A 17,035-nucleotide genomic window follows, 5' to 3' on the forward strand; every position below is an offset into this window, starting at 1 on the left:
CTTTTTTTAAATAAAAATGTGTCTGAGATTTGACATCAACGTGCTTTAAGCCTTTATTTCCAAAGGTTTTTAATGTTATTTTTTGGTCATAGCTCCCTGAAAAGTGGAGACATTAACCACTGAATATTCTTCCCTTTTGTTCTAATTTAATTGTATGACTCCTGCAGGTGTAATAAGAACAGCTTTGCCGAACATGGACAGGGAGGTGAAAGAGCTTTACCAGGTTATTATCCAAGCTAAAGATATGGGAGGACAACTAGGAGGGTTGGCTGGGACTACCACTATCAATATTACTCTCTCCGATGTCAACGACAATCCACCACGATTTCCAAAAAGTAAGTGCATTCTTTTTTTCCCTCCAGCAACCTATAGTCATTTGTTTTGCACTACCAGACAATACACAATGTACCATAACATGCATGTTATGTTGCAGGAACATTGTTGTTGTTTTTTCATTTGTTTTTGCTTCGTCATAACAAATTATTATAGCTGCTTTTGCAATAGCATATTATTTGATTGTATCTACTTCATATATGTTAACACATTTTTTACATGCCATTTAAATGTTAATTGTTTATGAATTGCATATCTATTTAATATTTAAAAGTCCAAGAAATCTAAAGCACTCAACTTTTTTGATGTTTGTTTTTGCTTTGGCATACCAAATGTATCACAGCATCAGCTTTAATGCATTTCACATATTTAAGCTGTCAACTGCACAGTATGTTTAGCACATTTATCATTTTAGAATCTCTTTTGTGGACTTAAGGGAAATAGTATTTACCAAAATAGTAATATAATATGTTTTTAACAAGTCTGTTTCCGTAGCTACAATATATTGTATACAACATTTGTAAAACCAAATAAACTAAATAAATCCATATCATGACAATTTATTTTTACCATGACAGTCCGCTCAACAGAAGTGAACCTGCATGTATTATCTAAACTACCATACAATAGTACTAGTTTTAAAGACAGAAGCAGCTACCAAACTGACATGAATAACATAATTTAAATGCACTGCTTTGGCTAACTGAACCATAATATAATCAGCAGTGTATGAATACAATAGCATTTCACTACATACAACGACAATGGATCCATTCTCACAAGCACAACTCCAAATACATGGAATTTAATTACCAAGAGGCACAGTGAAGTCAAGCAAACAGTTGTGCACATAAAATATGCAGATATGTGAAATAAACAACTTGAGTACACTTCAGCATGGACTCACTTGAGTTTCCTTCCATGAGGGAGAACTAAATAATTGTTCTTTTTTAAGCACACTTTCAAGCTGGGCAGTAACTAAGTATTGATTTGTTAATTTAAAACTATGTGAAGGCACAGGAGTTCAGGAATTCCAAAGTATATAATTTTATTTGTGTTTGTTTCTAAACTAGTCACCTACTTAAAGCAAAAAGCTGTGATTGTAATTTGTAACTGTGTAAAATGTTTTATTTTGTTATTTATTTCAAGAGACTAGTCAAGTTAATTTCCAACTCCCTCCCCCTCAAAACAAACAAACCCCAAAACAAAACAAAACAATAAATTAAGCTAAAATATTTTCAAAATGACTATCCACAATCAGGTCTGAAATTAATTTCCCTTCACATTCCATTTACACATAACGCCTGAGGAGAAATATGTTGTGTTTTAGTTTCTGTGAAATAAAGCCATAGAGTATTTCTTAAACCCTATTGCAGATGGTCCAGTGTATTGAATTCAGTTCCAAATCTTGTTTTTTTTTGTTTGTTGGTTGGATGGAATCCAGATTTACATGTTATTGTGAGTAAGTACCTGGGTAAAAATTACACAATGAATTTGCAATTCTTAACATTTACCTCAGATCGTTCCTTGTGAAGAAGTATGAAACAAGCATGGTCCTAATTGTATGGTATTTTATTTTGCTTCATGCATTCTCGTGCCAAAAACATTCAGAAAACGCCTTTTTATGTCAAATGTTTTAGGTCTTTAGACAGATATGTTTGTGTTACTACAGGTATTTTCCACCTGAGAGTGCCAGAGTCTTCCCCAGTTGGATCAGCTGTGGGAAGAATTAAAGCTCACGATTCTGATTCTGGTAAAAATGCTGAAGTGGAATACACCATAGTTCCTGGAGATGGTGGTACTATGTTTGATATCACAACCAATGAACACAGTCAGGAAGGGATTTTAATACTTAAAAAGGTATGTTGAACATATATATTTTTTTATTTTTTTAATGGTTTGAAACAATCCCTCTTACAAAACCAAGGTTCATGCTGAATGTGTATTTAAGTTTACTGGCAAACTAATATCTAAGCACTTTAAACAATCCACAAATAATGTTAATATTTTTGATCATATTGTTTTTATTGGCCTTTTAAAGGGTATTTGTATAAACAAATATACTAGAATCAAAATATTGATTAAATTAAGGACATTTTTGTGTAGGGAGGATCACTCATTTCAACAAATATGATTATTTGGTATTTTCTGAACATATCATGGAACAATAAAGATTATCTCATGAGATAATCTTTGGTTTAAAATAAGTTCTTGGTTAGCTATGAGATTTGTATCCTGGAAAAAAAAAAAAAAAAAAAAAAAATTGGAATTGCTGAATTACTTGAAACCTGTTCAAAATGTGTGTGTTATTTTTAAGATTAACTTTTGAAATTGCTCTAAACCATTGCCTACAGCAAGTCACGGTTTTGTTTACCTGTATGCAATGTTATCTAATGCTGTTATTGTGAGATTTGCAGTGATACTCTCAGGATGATTAAGAACGTGGCATCCCAGAAAGTATTGGAAATCTATTGTATTTATCTGAGTTATGAGGAAATTGACAAACTTCATTGTGAAAGAACACCATGGACCATATGGATAGCTTTAACCACTTGTATGCTGAATAATATACAATTTCAAACCATTCCTCACAAAAGACACAGGTAATATACTTGCATAAAATACATGGTGTCTTTCAAGTCGGAAGCACTGCCCAAGGGGGAGGGGTTTCTGCGCAAAGTTTCTGTATCAAAGCTGCCATTGGCCCCTGCGTTCGTCACTCAGAACAGGTCCCTTCCCACTTTCTGTTCTATAAAACGTGACGTCAGCGCAGGTTCGTCCTCTTTTGCCATTTCACTGGACTTGAGAACGTGAGCTGTCTATGTCTTGTCTGTGCATAAGACCTTACCTGTCTTTTCTGTATTCAGTTGGCTGGCTTCACAGCTGTGTTGTTCACCACCATCTTCACCACTGTGTCTATCTGTTTTTGTGTTAGTTATTTGATAGCTATCCGATTCTGTTCCGTCCATGCACCGGGGCTCCGGCTGTGCTTTCGTTTTCAATTTCGAAACAAATAGAGCTTTTAAAAATAAATAGTCGTGTCTATGTAGTGCCTTATATATTCCAACTGATTGCTGTGTTGGTTTTTTGTCCACAGGGCTTTTTCCTCCACAGCAGGAGCACTAGCAGCGGCAGTAAAATCCGCAGCCCGGCTGCCCGGCCGGAGCCTCGGTGTGTCATAAGAGATCTCGCCCGCGTGAGGTGCTCTTCCGCCGGCTTGCGCCCGCACTACAGCCCGCACTACAGCCCGCAACTGAGGCTGTAGGAGATCTCGCTCTCTCAGCTTGCTTGGATCGAGCTCTGCTTTGTTTCTCATCTGTGTGTGCAGGCCTCGGTTTTAGGCCGCACTTCGGCTGGTGGCCTACTACCCTCGGCCCCCGGACCCCATGTCACTTGGTGACCCCGGAAACCTCGGCACACATGGTGTGGTTAACCTTCGGGCCTACGCGGCACTTGTATCCCACACTGCGGTGTCTGGATACACAGCATTTGTCCAGAAACAACAGCAAGGTTATGTGTGGTTTGGTGTTGCAGTGCCCCCATGTCCACTAGTGTTACCGGGTGGAGATGCCCCTTACAGCAGCCAGTGCCACTAGGTGCTCCTCTTTTCAAGGCAGCGTCCCAGTTGTTGTGTGTCCCCTGGTGCAAACACCGACCAGTGCCCCTGCTGCACACTTGTTGGTTCATGCACGTGTGCGTTCGGCAGGATGGAGAGACCGCCCTCCTCCTCCTCCCGCCCCCGCCATTGTGCCGCATGCAGCCAACGCAACTTGCCCACCCCGTCTGTCTGAGCACTGCCATATCGTGGGCCCTTTTTCAGGGTGCCCCCTTGGCAGACATTTGTGCGGCTGCAGCTTGGACCTTGCCGCTTAAGTTTGTCTGGTTCTACAGGCTGGATGTGATGGGACCGGTCCCTTGCACTGGGACCTGGTGTTGGCTTCAGTTGAGCCCCAGTACCCTACAGGCTCTGGCTCCTGATTTATTTTCCCAGTCTGCCCTTGTTTAGCGCATCCTGCATGGAGCTATTGAACCGAGTTCCTCTGGAATATGACTTCTGGTCAAACACCCAGGCGAGCTGCTCCTGGACTTGCTGACAACCCTGTTGATCTGTTCTAAGGTCTGCCATGTGGCCTCCAGGTGTGTTGCCCTAAGAGGCTGCCCTGTATATAGTTCGTTCATTGCTACATTGTGTTGCGGTGGCTTATGCATCTGGCCTGTACCCCGCTATGTGTATATATTGTGTAAACAGCAGGTCTGTGGCTCTGTCCTTGATTAGTAGACTGGAGCATCACTGCCGCTGTTCCCAGCTGATGGCGCTCAAGTTTCGCTGCCTTGCTGTGTATAAAGTTCCTTGGTCAGCAGGTCTGTTGCCCGCTCTGGCTGTATTACGCCATGGAGCAAGGGGACTGCTGCTGTTGTCCTCCAGCGGAGGGCGCTTGAGCTTCTCCAGTGCCCCGCTGTGTACATAGTTAATTTATTCACACGGTAAGAGCTGTAGTTGCCCTGCGCTAGCTGTGCTATTCAACTGCTCCTGTGTTCCATGTGTGGTGCATGAGGCGGCTCCTGCGCCCCGTGATGTATATAGTTAGTTAGTCACGACATAGTCAAGCTGGTGTGACCTTGTTCCTAGCTATGCTAGTAGAGCTGGCGGCCACCCATTCCTGTGGTTGAGCAGAGAGAGTATGAAAAGTTTCCTGTGCCCCGCAATGTATAGTTCATTTAATTTCAGTTCATTAAGACAGCTTTAAGATCTTCATAAATGTGTGGTGCAGATCAGTGCGTAATATCTGTGATTCCTGAGCCCAGTCCCAAAGAGACACAATATCTTTAAGGTTTTACATACTGAACTCTCAGTTACTTAATGTAACTCCAAATTGATTTGATAATTAAATTCTTTATGATCTATTTAATGATAGTGGTAGTTATATATTCTAATAAGAATTAGAATCAATAAAAAACACCCAATTAAAATAATTATACTCCAGTTAAGTGTTTAATAAATAAACCGAGAGTAAACAGGTTTACAAATTAGAATTTGGGGATCCAGCCCTGATTACAATAGTCCAGGGATATCTCCATTCATTCTTGTACAGTTGTAGTTTCCCTGTGTTTCTAAACAAAAAGAAAAAAGAAAAAAATACATCTGCAATGAGGCTATTATAAACAGAGCAGAAAGACGACTAGGCACATATTGATTTGTATTGTTTTGAAATGCTGAAAAGCTGATTTTCTGAAAGATAATTAAATAATATAAAATGAACATTTAAAAAATGTATATACAAATTGTTGAATGACACTGCTGTAAGGTGGATTTTGCTTAAATAATGAAGGTGCATTAACAACACAAACCATAAACACTGTTGAGTATCAAAGTCTCATCAAATCATTTACTCATCCATCTTCTCTTTGAGGGGCAGCACCCCTGTAGTGCTTATCAAATAAGGATACACCCATAGCTATCTCCCCTAAGCACCGAATGTATTCTCTCATGAATAATGGACTGTGTCAATGGTTCTCATGCTTTAGATTTGTAATCATTGACTTAAAAAATGGAATGTCCAAAGTTGGCTTTTTTATATTAAAAGCAGTGCTAAAGTTCACGTTATTTTATTAGGAAATCAATCAAATACAGAAGGATCAATACTCTTAAAAGTCAGGGAATAGCTGCAGAAAAGTACACTATCAACACTCCTCCATCATTTTTAATTAATCTAACCGAGCAATGTAGCTATCCCACCAAACAGCTATTTATTGATGTGACAATTAAATACATTTCTTATTTCATAATATGATGTGACAGAAAAGTCACCAGGGGATCCATTTTATACCACCAAGACGGAGGTTCACAAAACAAAACTGGTATCTTCAGTTAAATGGATAGTTGCACTGAATATCCAGATAAAAGTTTTTTAACAATATTTGAGTGCAGCAACCCCCTGACTAAGGAGGTGGATGTGTTTTACTGAAAGCATGTGTTTGTCATGCATAAATGAACACAGAGCACTTAAACCTTAATTCCTATTTCTTTTTCTTTTTTTATTTGACTAAACTTTGAGTTTGAAGAGAGAGAAATATCTTCTCAGCCACTGCTGTAGCTGAATTCTGACTTGTGTTTTCTCTGGATATGCTTTTCTGCCGTATTAGTAATGACTTATACCAACAAACGTCTTGTATTGGTGGAAGAGGAATTCAATAAAGATGGCAACAAATGTGGAATGAGAAATGAGGAATTAAATCACTATCACAAGTGTGTCCTCAACATTTTAATTGTCTAAAACGGCTTACCACATATTTGCATATTACATATTAAGTTCTTAGGATGTCACTGGTATTTTGTTATGTTTTCCTTACTGCAGTGAAATTAGCATACATGGGGGGCAATGGAAGTAGAATACTGGTTTCCACTTGTTCGGGGAAAATGGAAGTAGAAGGGTTGAATTTGCCTCATCCTCTTAAAAATGACTCTTACGGAACAGGTGTTCAGTGAGGTCAGGTGTAAATTGCTTAGTCTGAGCCTGGTCCTCCCCAGCTCAAGAGCTCAGAAAGGTTTGCTGATTGATAAGAGGATCTGCCTGGCTGATGCATTCAGAGGACGATAATCTGCTTTATATAGCCTTTGACTAAATGCTATTTGATTTTGTAGAGAAGTGAAGTTTGGAAGTGAAGTTTTTACAGATAGGCAAGCAACATAAACAACAAAATAATAAAAAGACATAAATACATAAAGAGCAAGACGACACCAGAGGACATGGGTTAGAAGCTGTGCTGTGGAAAACCAAGATGATAATTACAAACAAACCCCAAAAATAATTTGGTGTGAATGCAATATATACAGGTAGAGTAGAATTCCAGCTCGGATACAACTCTATATTAGATAGATGTTCTAAAGTATATGAGATGCATATGCTTAATTTAAATAATACAATGATTAATCTTTTAAAAGGTGGGTGATACACATCATGAAAGTATGAAAAACAAACAAATTAAATAAATACTATTTTAAGACACTTAGGGCCTCATTCACTAAACATCGGTATATTATTGTAGATTAATCTTATTTTTTCTAAGAGGAATGAAGGCAGTGAATAGTTTTATAAATAATGTAATTAGCTTTGTAGTTACCCAATCATACAGTAGATGACTGTACACTCGGTGAGTTCATATAATCTATCTTGTCACCTTTTAAAATGTTTCAATAGTCTAGGCTTTAGTCATTAGAAGATTCCTGTTACTCTCAGATTATTGTGATTAATACACAAATAATATAAACCAGGTTATAATACATTTATAAATGTAATTATCACCGCCCGTGTGGCAACTTTCCTTCTTTCAACATGATGATGCGTGTTATCCCCAACCTGGCTCCGGTTTATCTCATGTGTTATGTGCCATGGCTTAAGATAACTAGACAACAGCAACAACAAAATGTCTTAAATATTGTTTTAATTATTATTCTTTTTGGTGATAACATACATGATTTAATAGACACCTGAGAGAAGAAATCTACTTTAAGAGGGCACTATAACTAGTCACAGTTAGTCAATATGTGGGGATATATAGGCATAAGCTGTGATTTACTAACAGAGGCACTTACTCTTTACATTTTGGCAATTAGGAAATCATATGGGTATTGGACATTCATTAATACTGCCAGTGTATCCATTTCAGGCTGTAGCCAGGTTATACATAGTGATTCTGAATTCCTCAAACTGGAGTCTGCATGAACACATTGCCTTGAATTAAGCTCACACACACCAACACACTATCAAAGCCTTATATTCAATATCTGTAAGAAGAAAAATGTTTAAAGAAGAACATAAAGCTGTTTCTTGTTATATAATTTGACAGCCCTGTAAAAAAAAAAAAAAAAATACAAAAACCCTGGTAAACTGCAAATCCACTTGGTGTGCAAGCAGGAAGTGCGATGTGCATACTTAGTAATATATATTTTCCTGGTAATCCTGTATCTATCAAAGGTCATGTTAACAACAGCAATGCACAACAGTTTGCCTTGTCTGTTGTGTACATGGAAAAAAGTAACTTATCCAGACTTGAACAGAAGTTCTGTATGTCATCTTTAATTTAACCAACACCAGTATTTTTGACTGCATGAGCTCAAATGCACGGTGGTATATCTCATTCATGTATTCATCGTGAAGCCCCACAGTGCCCTTTCTTTAGCTACTCCTTAATTCTGTTATGAAGTTTGTATACATTAATTTACACTGATGTTACTGAACTTGATGTATGCAGTCTTTATTATCCCGAGGTCTTGTCATAGCTGGGCTCTGAAGATTAGAAGACACGTCTTTGAGAAAGCTTTTGTCAAGGAAGAGAACACAAAAACATTTGCACACAGCAGCGCAACACTGCCACACAGAGGACGTTTTAAACTTCTTTGTATTGCACAATTCCCTGTCCCACCTAACAGTAGGGCGGCAAGACCATGTTATAACCATAGAAGAAAAATAAGAGCTAGGAACCCATAGATGCCCAGAGGTGATGGTGTCCTGTGTAAAACAGAGATGCAGATCATTTGGGTCCATTAAAATAATTGAAAATGTATATCGTGTATGTATTTTGGCTTCACTTTAAAAACAGTCTCCCTAGTTACAGTGTATTCACATGGTAGGTACTCAGTAACTACTGGTCTCATAAGAACAGTGTAATTATGCATTATTACAATGTACTTAATTTGTAAATATGATTAACGGTATATGTAAGTACACAATTGTCTGGTAAAGACGCCTGTTTACAGGTTTTATAGGCTTCATACATTACAGTACATTTCACACAGTGCTCAGAATTAGTCCATTGTGAACGGTGGCATCAGCCTAAATGCATGTATTGCTTTTATTTAACATAAACATGTGCCTATTTAATTTTCTTTTTGCTATTGCGATTGTGATTCTGAACTATATACATTGTGAATGGTTTCAATTTGGGTTGCCTAACCTCCAAAGAGACTTGTGGTTTTAAACACTAAATAACACTTCAATCTCAGTGTTGCTGTCAGACCAAAGCAACTCTGGCAAGAACAAGGAAAATGTCCGTAACCAATAGGACCTGTTTAGGCAACATAATGGTATGGGGATGATTTCAGAATAGGGATATAATGCTATTTGTAGCGATAGATGTAACATGACTGCAGCACAATGTGCAGAATTGCTAGCACTTATGGTTGCGCCATTGATAGATCATTATCCTGCCTTCTTGTTCTATTAGGAAGATCCCTGACCCTACTCAGTCTAAACCCCAAAGGTCTCATAGCAACATCAGATCAACATGCAGCTCTTGGCAGCTCACTCTACAGGGTTTGTTTGATTACATGAACTCAAACTGATGCCACAGCTCACAATAGGCTAATTCTGTGCACTGTCTGAAACATACTTGTGTTCTCTGACCTGAATGCAACAATACTCTACTGCTTAGTGTAATTGTACTAAATGTATTTTGACCATCACCTTCACAGTCTTGCAAATTTGACCTTTCAGCAGGGAATGAAACAATAATGGCAGGCAATTGCCAGTATTGATAGCTACCTTAAGATCAAGTAATGACGTTCTTCAAAATAGCACTATACTACCTCAGTTGTTGCTAGAGGTGAATTTTGTTGTAGATGTTTTTTATTATTATTATTATGTAGTATCTGGTATGTTTTTTTTAATGTAAATTTGCTGATGTATAACTTCAACAAAAGCTTTGATTTATTGTTATTGTCCACATCCTCACTGTGGATGGACAACAATGTGTCATTTTTTGTTAGTCAGTTATTATGTTAATTTGCATCTTGGTGTTTTAAGAAGGGCGTTATTCATGTGAAATTTAGATGTCTTCAGATATACAGTGCACTGTTTAAGAATACATTTTGAAGAATACATTTTCGAATATTTGTGATAAAGTAATACATAAGGCATACTATGTGATGTTAAACTGTCTTTTACACAGGCCATTATCACTTCATTTGACCAATTCATGTTAGAAAATCCGAACAGTTACAGTCATATTGAATTGAATACACACCAATGGAAGAAGTATTAAAAATTTATCATCCTGCCTCTGCTTCCAAAAGCATCTGGAAGCTTCAGACAGGTTTTTCATTGTGGAACCCTTTATAAGAACACATCCAAATGGACGGGGAAAAAGATCTAAGACATTTCCTGAAAGAAAGCCTTTAGTTGAATCTATAAATACCAATTTCATGAACAGATAAGAGTTTTTTGTAGGTCAGAATATCAATACTCTTTAGTCTATGCCAGGGACAGGGCATTTTAAATTGCTTTTGTTTTAAAAAGTTTGTAGAGGAAATGTTTTGCTTGTATATAATTAATGTAAAGAGAAATAACCACAGTGCCAATTATCATCAGTCACTGCCATGATGTGCAAGTATAACATGTTCTTTTAGATAGATACAAGTTAAACTCAAGACCTTATTTCTTTTATTATGTAAGGTGACTTAGAGTGCCATAAAGGTATACATTAGCATATCAAAGTGCACCATCCTGTGTCTGAAATTGATACCGTATTCATTAATGCTTCTAAAAATACTCTTTTCCACAAATTATTTTAGTATTGAAGCTTACTGTAGTGCTTTCCATGTGCCAAATATACTATAGAGGTTGTAATATCTTTTCCTAATGAAAGATTTTGATGCATAATTTATGACCTATAAATAAAACTCTATGCGATTGCATTTCATGTTTTATATGTTCTGGATACACCCCACAGAGCTGATATAGTGTGTGTAGGAGACAAAATATGAATATAATTAGGTTATTGGTCATTAATAACAAAAGGAGATGCAATATCTCCCCCTTCCTTCCACAACCATCCCCCTTACCCCATGAAATCAAATTTGATTTTTTAATTTAAACACTGATGTCTCTGTCCTTTGTTTCATTAGTTTGGAGTTAGTTTCATTAGCCTCTTTCACCTCATTATCTCCTTTTTTCTAGAGCATTTCAGTGGAACACATTTATCTGATATGCAGAATATGTTAGAAGTTATTAAAGCAAGACAAATTGAAATTGCATTCTGATTCTCACCATTCTTAGAATCTTAACCCAAATTATGTTAATCTGTATGACTGTTTAGGCATGGACACCACTAAAAGTGTGATACAGTAAAACAGAACAGTGTCAAAGAATTTAGTAACTTTCTGATGACATGTTTTTCTATCGTTGTCAGGCATCAGAACAACAACAGAAAAACTATACCACAAAAAGAAAACAGTGGCTGTCATTATCATACCTGATTGCCTAGTGTACAGCAAAACATTGTAAAGCAATGCCAGTGCCTTGATTAGGGTTTGCTGACTTTAGTCTCGATTGTCTTGATATTGAATGGAGATGGAGTGGAGCACTGACTTTTGCTCTCCCTTGGGCATTTGCTGCTTATAGCATAGGAAAAGCGCCTAGAGTATCTGTGACTAATGAGACTTAATTTATTTTGCTCCATTGCTAAACATCATTCACTGATGTCGTTTGTGTGTTTCTGTGTTTTTATGTATATATATATATATACATATATATATATATATATATATATACATATACATATATGCACACACACACGTGGACACATGGTGTATAAAATAAATTGTTATTCATCCTTGTGAAACATTGCCTTGGAGAGTACTAATGGGCAGTGGTCAATATTAACTAAATAGGTTTTACAGCCTTTTAACTGCACAGTTCTGAGTTTGTATTGGATTAAGCTACAATTTCAACGGTTTTAATGTACAACTGGAGTCTCTTAGTGATCTCTGAGCTACATTATTCTAAACTTACAATGGAACATAAAAAAGACAACGCTGCAATATGTTGCACTAAACACTGTAAACAAGCCAGCATTTTCAAAGAATAATACAATATATTAATTGAATCCCTATTCTATTTCTGTTCATGTATAATTATTGGCAATTCAGCACCTTCAATTAAAACTTTTGTGTTGGAATAAAAACAGGTCAGAAATGCATCACCACACAATGAAATTAAATTCATAAAAACACATCCCTTTTTCGCATTCATTTTATTTCTCACTCAGTTCATACATCTTGATGACATATTATTTGAAAGGAGGATCATGTAGACATCACATAGTCATTTTTTAATATATTTGGGGGGGTGCTTTCAGGTGAAAAGTTGCATGTGAAGTCAAATGGCAGTCTTTCAATCCTTACTCTGGAGACCTGAGCTCAAATCCAGAACCTGGTCTCACATGAAAGAAGACAGACAGGCTAAGGAGCTTGATTTAAGTCCCTCTGGGCAATTCACCACATCACTATGAAGTATATGTATATAGACATGGATATTGACAAACTTACTCATTCAGAAGGGTATGATAGGGGAAAAAACATATCCTTAGACTGTTGATACACACCCTTTCTGAAAAAGTGCTGCAAATAAATCTCACCATTTTGAGTGTACAGAATTGCTTTACATGATGGTATTATTGGTGGATTTTCAAAATGTAAAGATGTCTAAAAATGTTATGTTAGTCCCAATGCTGGTCCATATTTATTCCACAGCAGGGTGGAAATCTGCTGCTAATTGAATGAACTACTTCAAATGTGTTGGAATACCAGTCATGAGTGTATCTGGGTGTAGATGTACCTCCAAGGTGTTGCATATATATATATATATATATATATATATATATATATATATATATATATATATATATATATATATATATATAAATAAAATGTAATTTTGTAGCCGCACTCTCACTTATTCAGTATTTAGACCAGACTTTTGTATAATACTTAAATTTTATTGAATCACAACATGTTTTGACATATATATGTCATATACAACTTTCAGTGCAAATTAAATGCTTCATTTTTCATTCTCTATCATTGAGTATTGGCTTTTCATCTTTAAAAAATGTGTGGTAAATTTAACATGAGATTGAAGTTTTATGAATATCAGTTTAAGAATCCCAGAACCATTAATGATTAAGAATACAGAAAAATCTTTATAACCTGCCTGGCAGCTGCAAGTTAAAAAAAAAATATTGAAATGTATAGAAATGTTAAAACCTATGGGGTAGCATCCCAGTTACGGATAGTAATGGATTTACACAGTTCTTGCTTGTTTGGTTGCATTTTTCTTTTACAGCCCTTGGACTATGAGACAAAAAAAGCCTATACCTTCAAAGTAGAAGCGTCTAATGCTCATCTGGATCATCGCTTTCACAATTTTGGACCCTTCAAGGATACAGCTACTGTCAAGATTAACATTTTGGATGTTGATGAGCCTCCAGTATTTAGCAAACCTTCTTACACTATGGATGTGTATGAAGACACCCCTGTTGGAATCATTATTGGAGCTGTGACAGCACAAGACTTGGATGCTGGTAGTAGTCCAGTGAGGTAATGTATGACTTAAGCAATTTTGTAATGTTGCTGACATGGTATAACAGTATTGTTTATACATATAATCCATCCCATCAATTATAATTATAAATATAATTCTGCCAATGAAAAATACTATTAACAGTTAACTCTCAGAGACTTTTATATCACATTAACATTCATAAAAAAGGAAATGCTTAAGAATTAACAGATATTAAGAAATACAATTTCAAATTGCAGAAGGCCATTCAACCATCCCAGCTGTTACTATCTTAATGAATCAACTCTTCTTGAATGTACCCAATCACTCAGCATCCACAGGATTAATTGATAGTTTGCTTGAGACAACCATAACCCTTTGTCTACACTATTGGCTTTCTTTTCTCAATTCAAAATGTAGTTTAATTTAAATTCCATTCATGCCCCTGGGCCTGCTCTTTGTGTTTAAAGGGAAAGGTTTTGGTTGCCTTTGTCAGTCTTACAATTTAGAACACCACAATTATATATTTTTTTCAGGCTAAAAATATATATGTATATATAGCGCCAATAGAAAGACTACACGCACTTGACGTTTTTTTACATTGAGTCAGTGCCTTAGAGTTTTATGCATTTAAATTAGGATTTTTTTCCACTTATCTACACACCATGTTCCACACTGTTAAGGGGAAAACCCTTTTTATTGTGAAATATACTGTGTGTATGTGTATATATATATATATATATATATATATATATATATAAAAAATGAAATATCATAAGTGGATAAGTCTCATCCCCCATAAGTTAATATTTGATGGAAGCACCTACAGCTGTGAGTCTATTGAGATAGGTCTCAACCAACTTTGCACATCTAGATATGGCAATATGTGACCATTCTTCTTTACAAAACTGTTCAACCTCTGTCGAGTTCCTTGGGGAGCATTGATGGACAGCAATCTTCACATCATGCCACATATTTTCTATTGGATTTAGGTCAGAACTCTGACTGGACCACTCAAGGACGTTTACCTTTTTGTTTCTTTGCCACTCCAGTGTAGTTCTGGCTGTGTGCTTTGTGTTGTTGTTATCCTGAAAGGTGAACTTCCAACCCAGTTTCAGCTTTCTTGCAGGGTGCAGCAGGTTTTCCTCAAATACTTTTCTGTACTGTGTCCCTGCCAATGAGATACATACCCATAACATGATGCTGCCACCACCATGCTTCACAGTACAGATGGTGTTCTTTGGGTGGTGCGCTGTGTTGGGCCTGAGCCAAGCAGAACACTTTGCATTTAGGTCAAAAATATCTATTTTATTTTTTTCAAACAAGAACATGTCCATGTCCATTTCATCCAGTTTGGAGTGATAGCCTGATCTAGGCAGAGTCTTGATGGTGCCATACACCTTCCACTTCCTAATAATCATTTTGACTGTGCTCTCAGGGATATTCAGTATTTAATTGATATTTTGTTTATACACATCCCCTGATCTGTGCCTTTCAACAAACTTTGTCCCGGAGTTCTTCTGAAAGCTCCTTGGTGTTGAGCCTTTGCTTTGAAATGCACAACCCAGGAACCTTCAGTAACTGCTGAATGTATCCTGAAATCATGTGAATCACTACAGTTTAACAAAGGTGGAGGCCACTAACCTAATGTGTAGGCCAGGTAAGGACCAAAAATCCTGAAGAATATCCACCCTGTAAGTCCACCCATCCAATACCTGTCAAAGCACATTATCACAATATTGATGTATATCATTTTTTTTAGATTCAAATATTTTCCTGTTCTGCACCCCAGAATATATCTTTGTGTGTGTGTAATAGGGTGCTACGATACAGCTTTAAATTAATCAGTTTGTCCAATATATCTAGACATTCGGGTTACTTTTTTAATGTTACTGCACATCTATTTCATTTGTTCAATAAATCAAATATTTATATATAAGGAATATAACTACAGTTTGTATCCATACATTTGATATCCATATTGCACATGTAGCATGGGGGTGGTTCTATTAGTAGACTATTTTACTTCCATCCAAATTAATAGTTTCATGAAAACGTATGCCAGCAATATCATGCTCCTCTGCTTTGGATACATTTCAGTTTAATGAAAGAGAATAAACATGGCTAAAAAACATCCCTTATTCTGAAATATATGTAATATATTTTAAGATATATTTTATAAATATACTTAATATATTTTATAATATATGTTCAAAATATACTTTTATATATCAATTATTGCCGTTTTAGTATATTTCATTTTATACTTAAATATATGGTAAAATATACTATGTTATATAATAAAAATATATTTAAACATATTGTTATATATTTTGAAATATATTGTCTAATATATCTTAAATATAGTATTAAGTATATTATAGTATATTCAGAAATATATGTAAACTTACATTTTTAATATATCTTTAATACAGTATAATATATTTACACATATATGTATTTTATACTACTAAAAATATAAAAAATATATGCATAAATATATGTTCACTTATAATATCAATATACATTAAGTATACTGCTAAATATATAATAATATATCTCATACTGTATGTACACTCACCTAAAGGATTATTAGGAACACCATACTAATACTGTGTTTGACCCCCTTTCGCCTTCAGAACTGCCTTAATTCTACGTGGCATTGATTCAACAAGGTGCTGAAAGCATTCTTTAGAAATGTTGGCCCATATTGATAGGATAGCATCTTGCAGTTGATGGAGATTTGTGGGATGCACATCCAGGGCACGAAGCTCCCGTTCCACCACATCCCAAAGATGCTCTATTGGGTTGAGATCTGGTGACTGTGGGGGCCAGTTTAGTACAGTGAACTCATTGTCATGTTCAAGAAACCAATTTGAAATGATTCGACCTTTGTGACATGGTGCATTATCCTGCTGGAAGTAGCCATCAGAGGATGGGTACATGGTGGTCATAAAGGGATGGACATGGTCAGAAACAATGCTCAGGTAGGCCGTGGCATTTAAATGATGCCCAATTGGCACTAAGGGGCCTAAAGTGTGCCAAGAAAACATCCCCCACACCATTACACCACCACCACCAGCCTGCACAGTGGTAACAAGGCATGATGGGTCCATGTTCTCATTCTGTTTACGCCAAATTCTGACTCTACCATCTGAATGTCTCAACAGAAATCGAGACTCATCAGACCAGGCAACATTTTTCCAGTCTTCAACTGTCCAATTTTGGTGAGCTTGTGCAAATTGTAGCCTCTTTTTCCTATTTGTAGTGGAGATGAGTGGTACCCGGTGGGGTCTTCTGCTGTTGTAGCCCATCCGCCTCAAGGTTGTACGTGTTGTGGCTTCACAAATGCTTTGCTGCATACC

At 36.4% G+C, this 17,035-nt stretch overlaps 1 protein-coding gene across 1 annotated transcript in view; it reads left to right on the plus strand.

Moving 5' to 3' along the window:
- LOC136768110 (cadherin-12-like) overlaps positions 1-17,035 on the plus strand; it is a 169,096-nt gene that overhangs the window by 117,226 nt on the left and 34,835 nt on the right. Inside the window, exons 6-8 of the mRNA XM_066722166.1 lie at positions 168-335; positions 2,006-2,193; positions 13,455-13,708. Of these exons, the coding sequence (XP_066578263.1) occupies positions 168-335; positions 2,006-2,193; positions 13,455-13,708 (610 nt within the window). The remainder of the gene's footprint in view (positions 1-167; positions 336-2,005; positions 2,194-13,454; positions 13,709-17,035) is intronic.

Source organism: Amia ocellicauda, chromosome 2, assembly GCF_036373705.1.
Source record: "Amia ocellicauda isolate fAmiCal2 chromosome 2, fAmiCal2.hap1, whole genome shotgun sequence".
Lineage (NCBI taxonomy): Eukaryota > Metazoa > Chordata > Actinopteri > Amiiformes > Amiidae > Amia > Amia ocellicauda.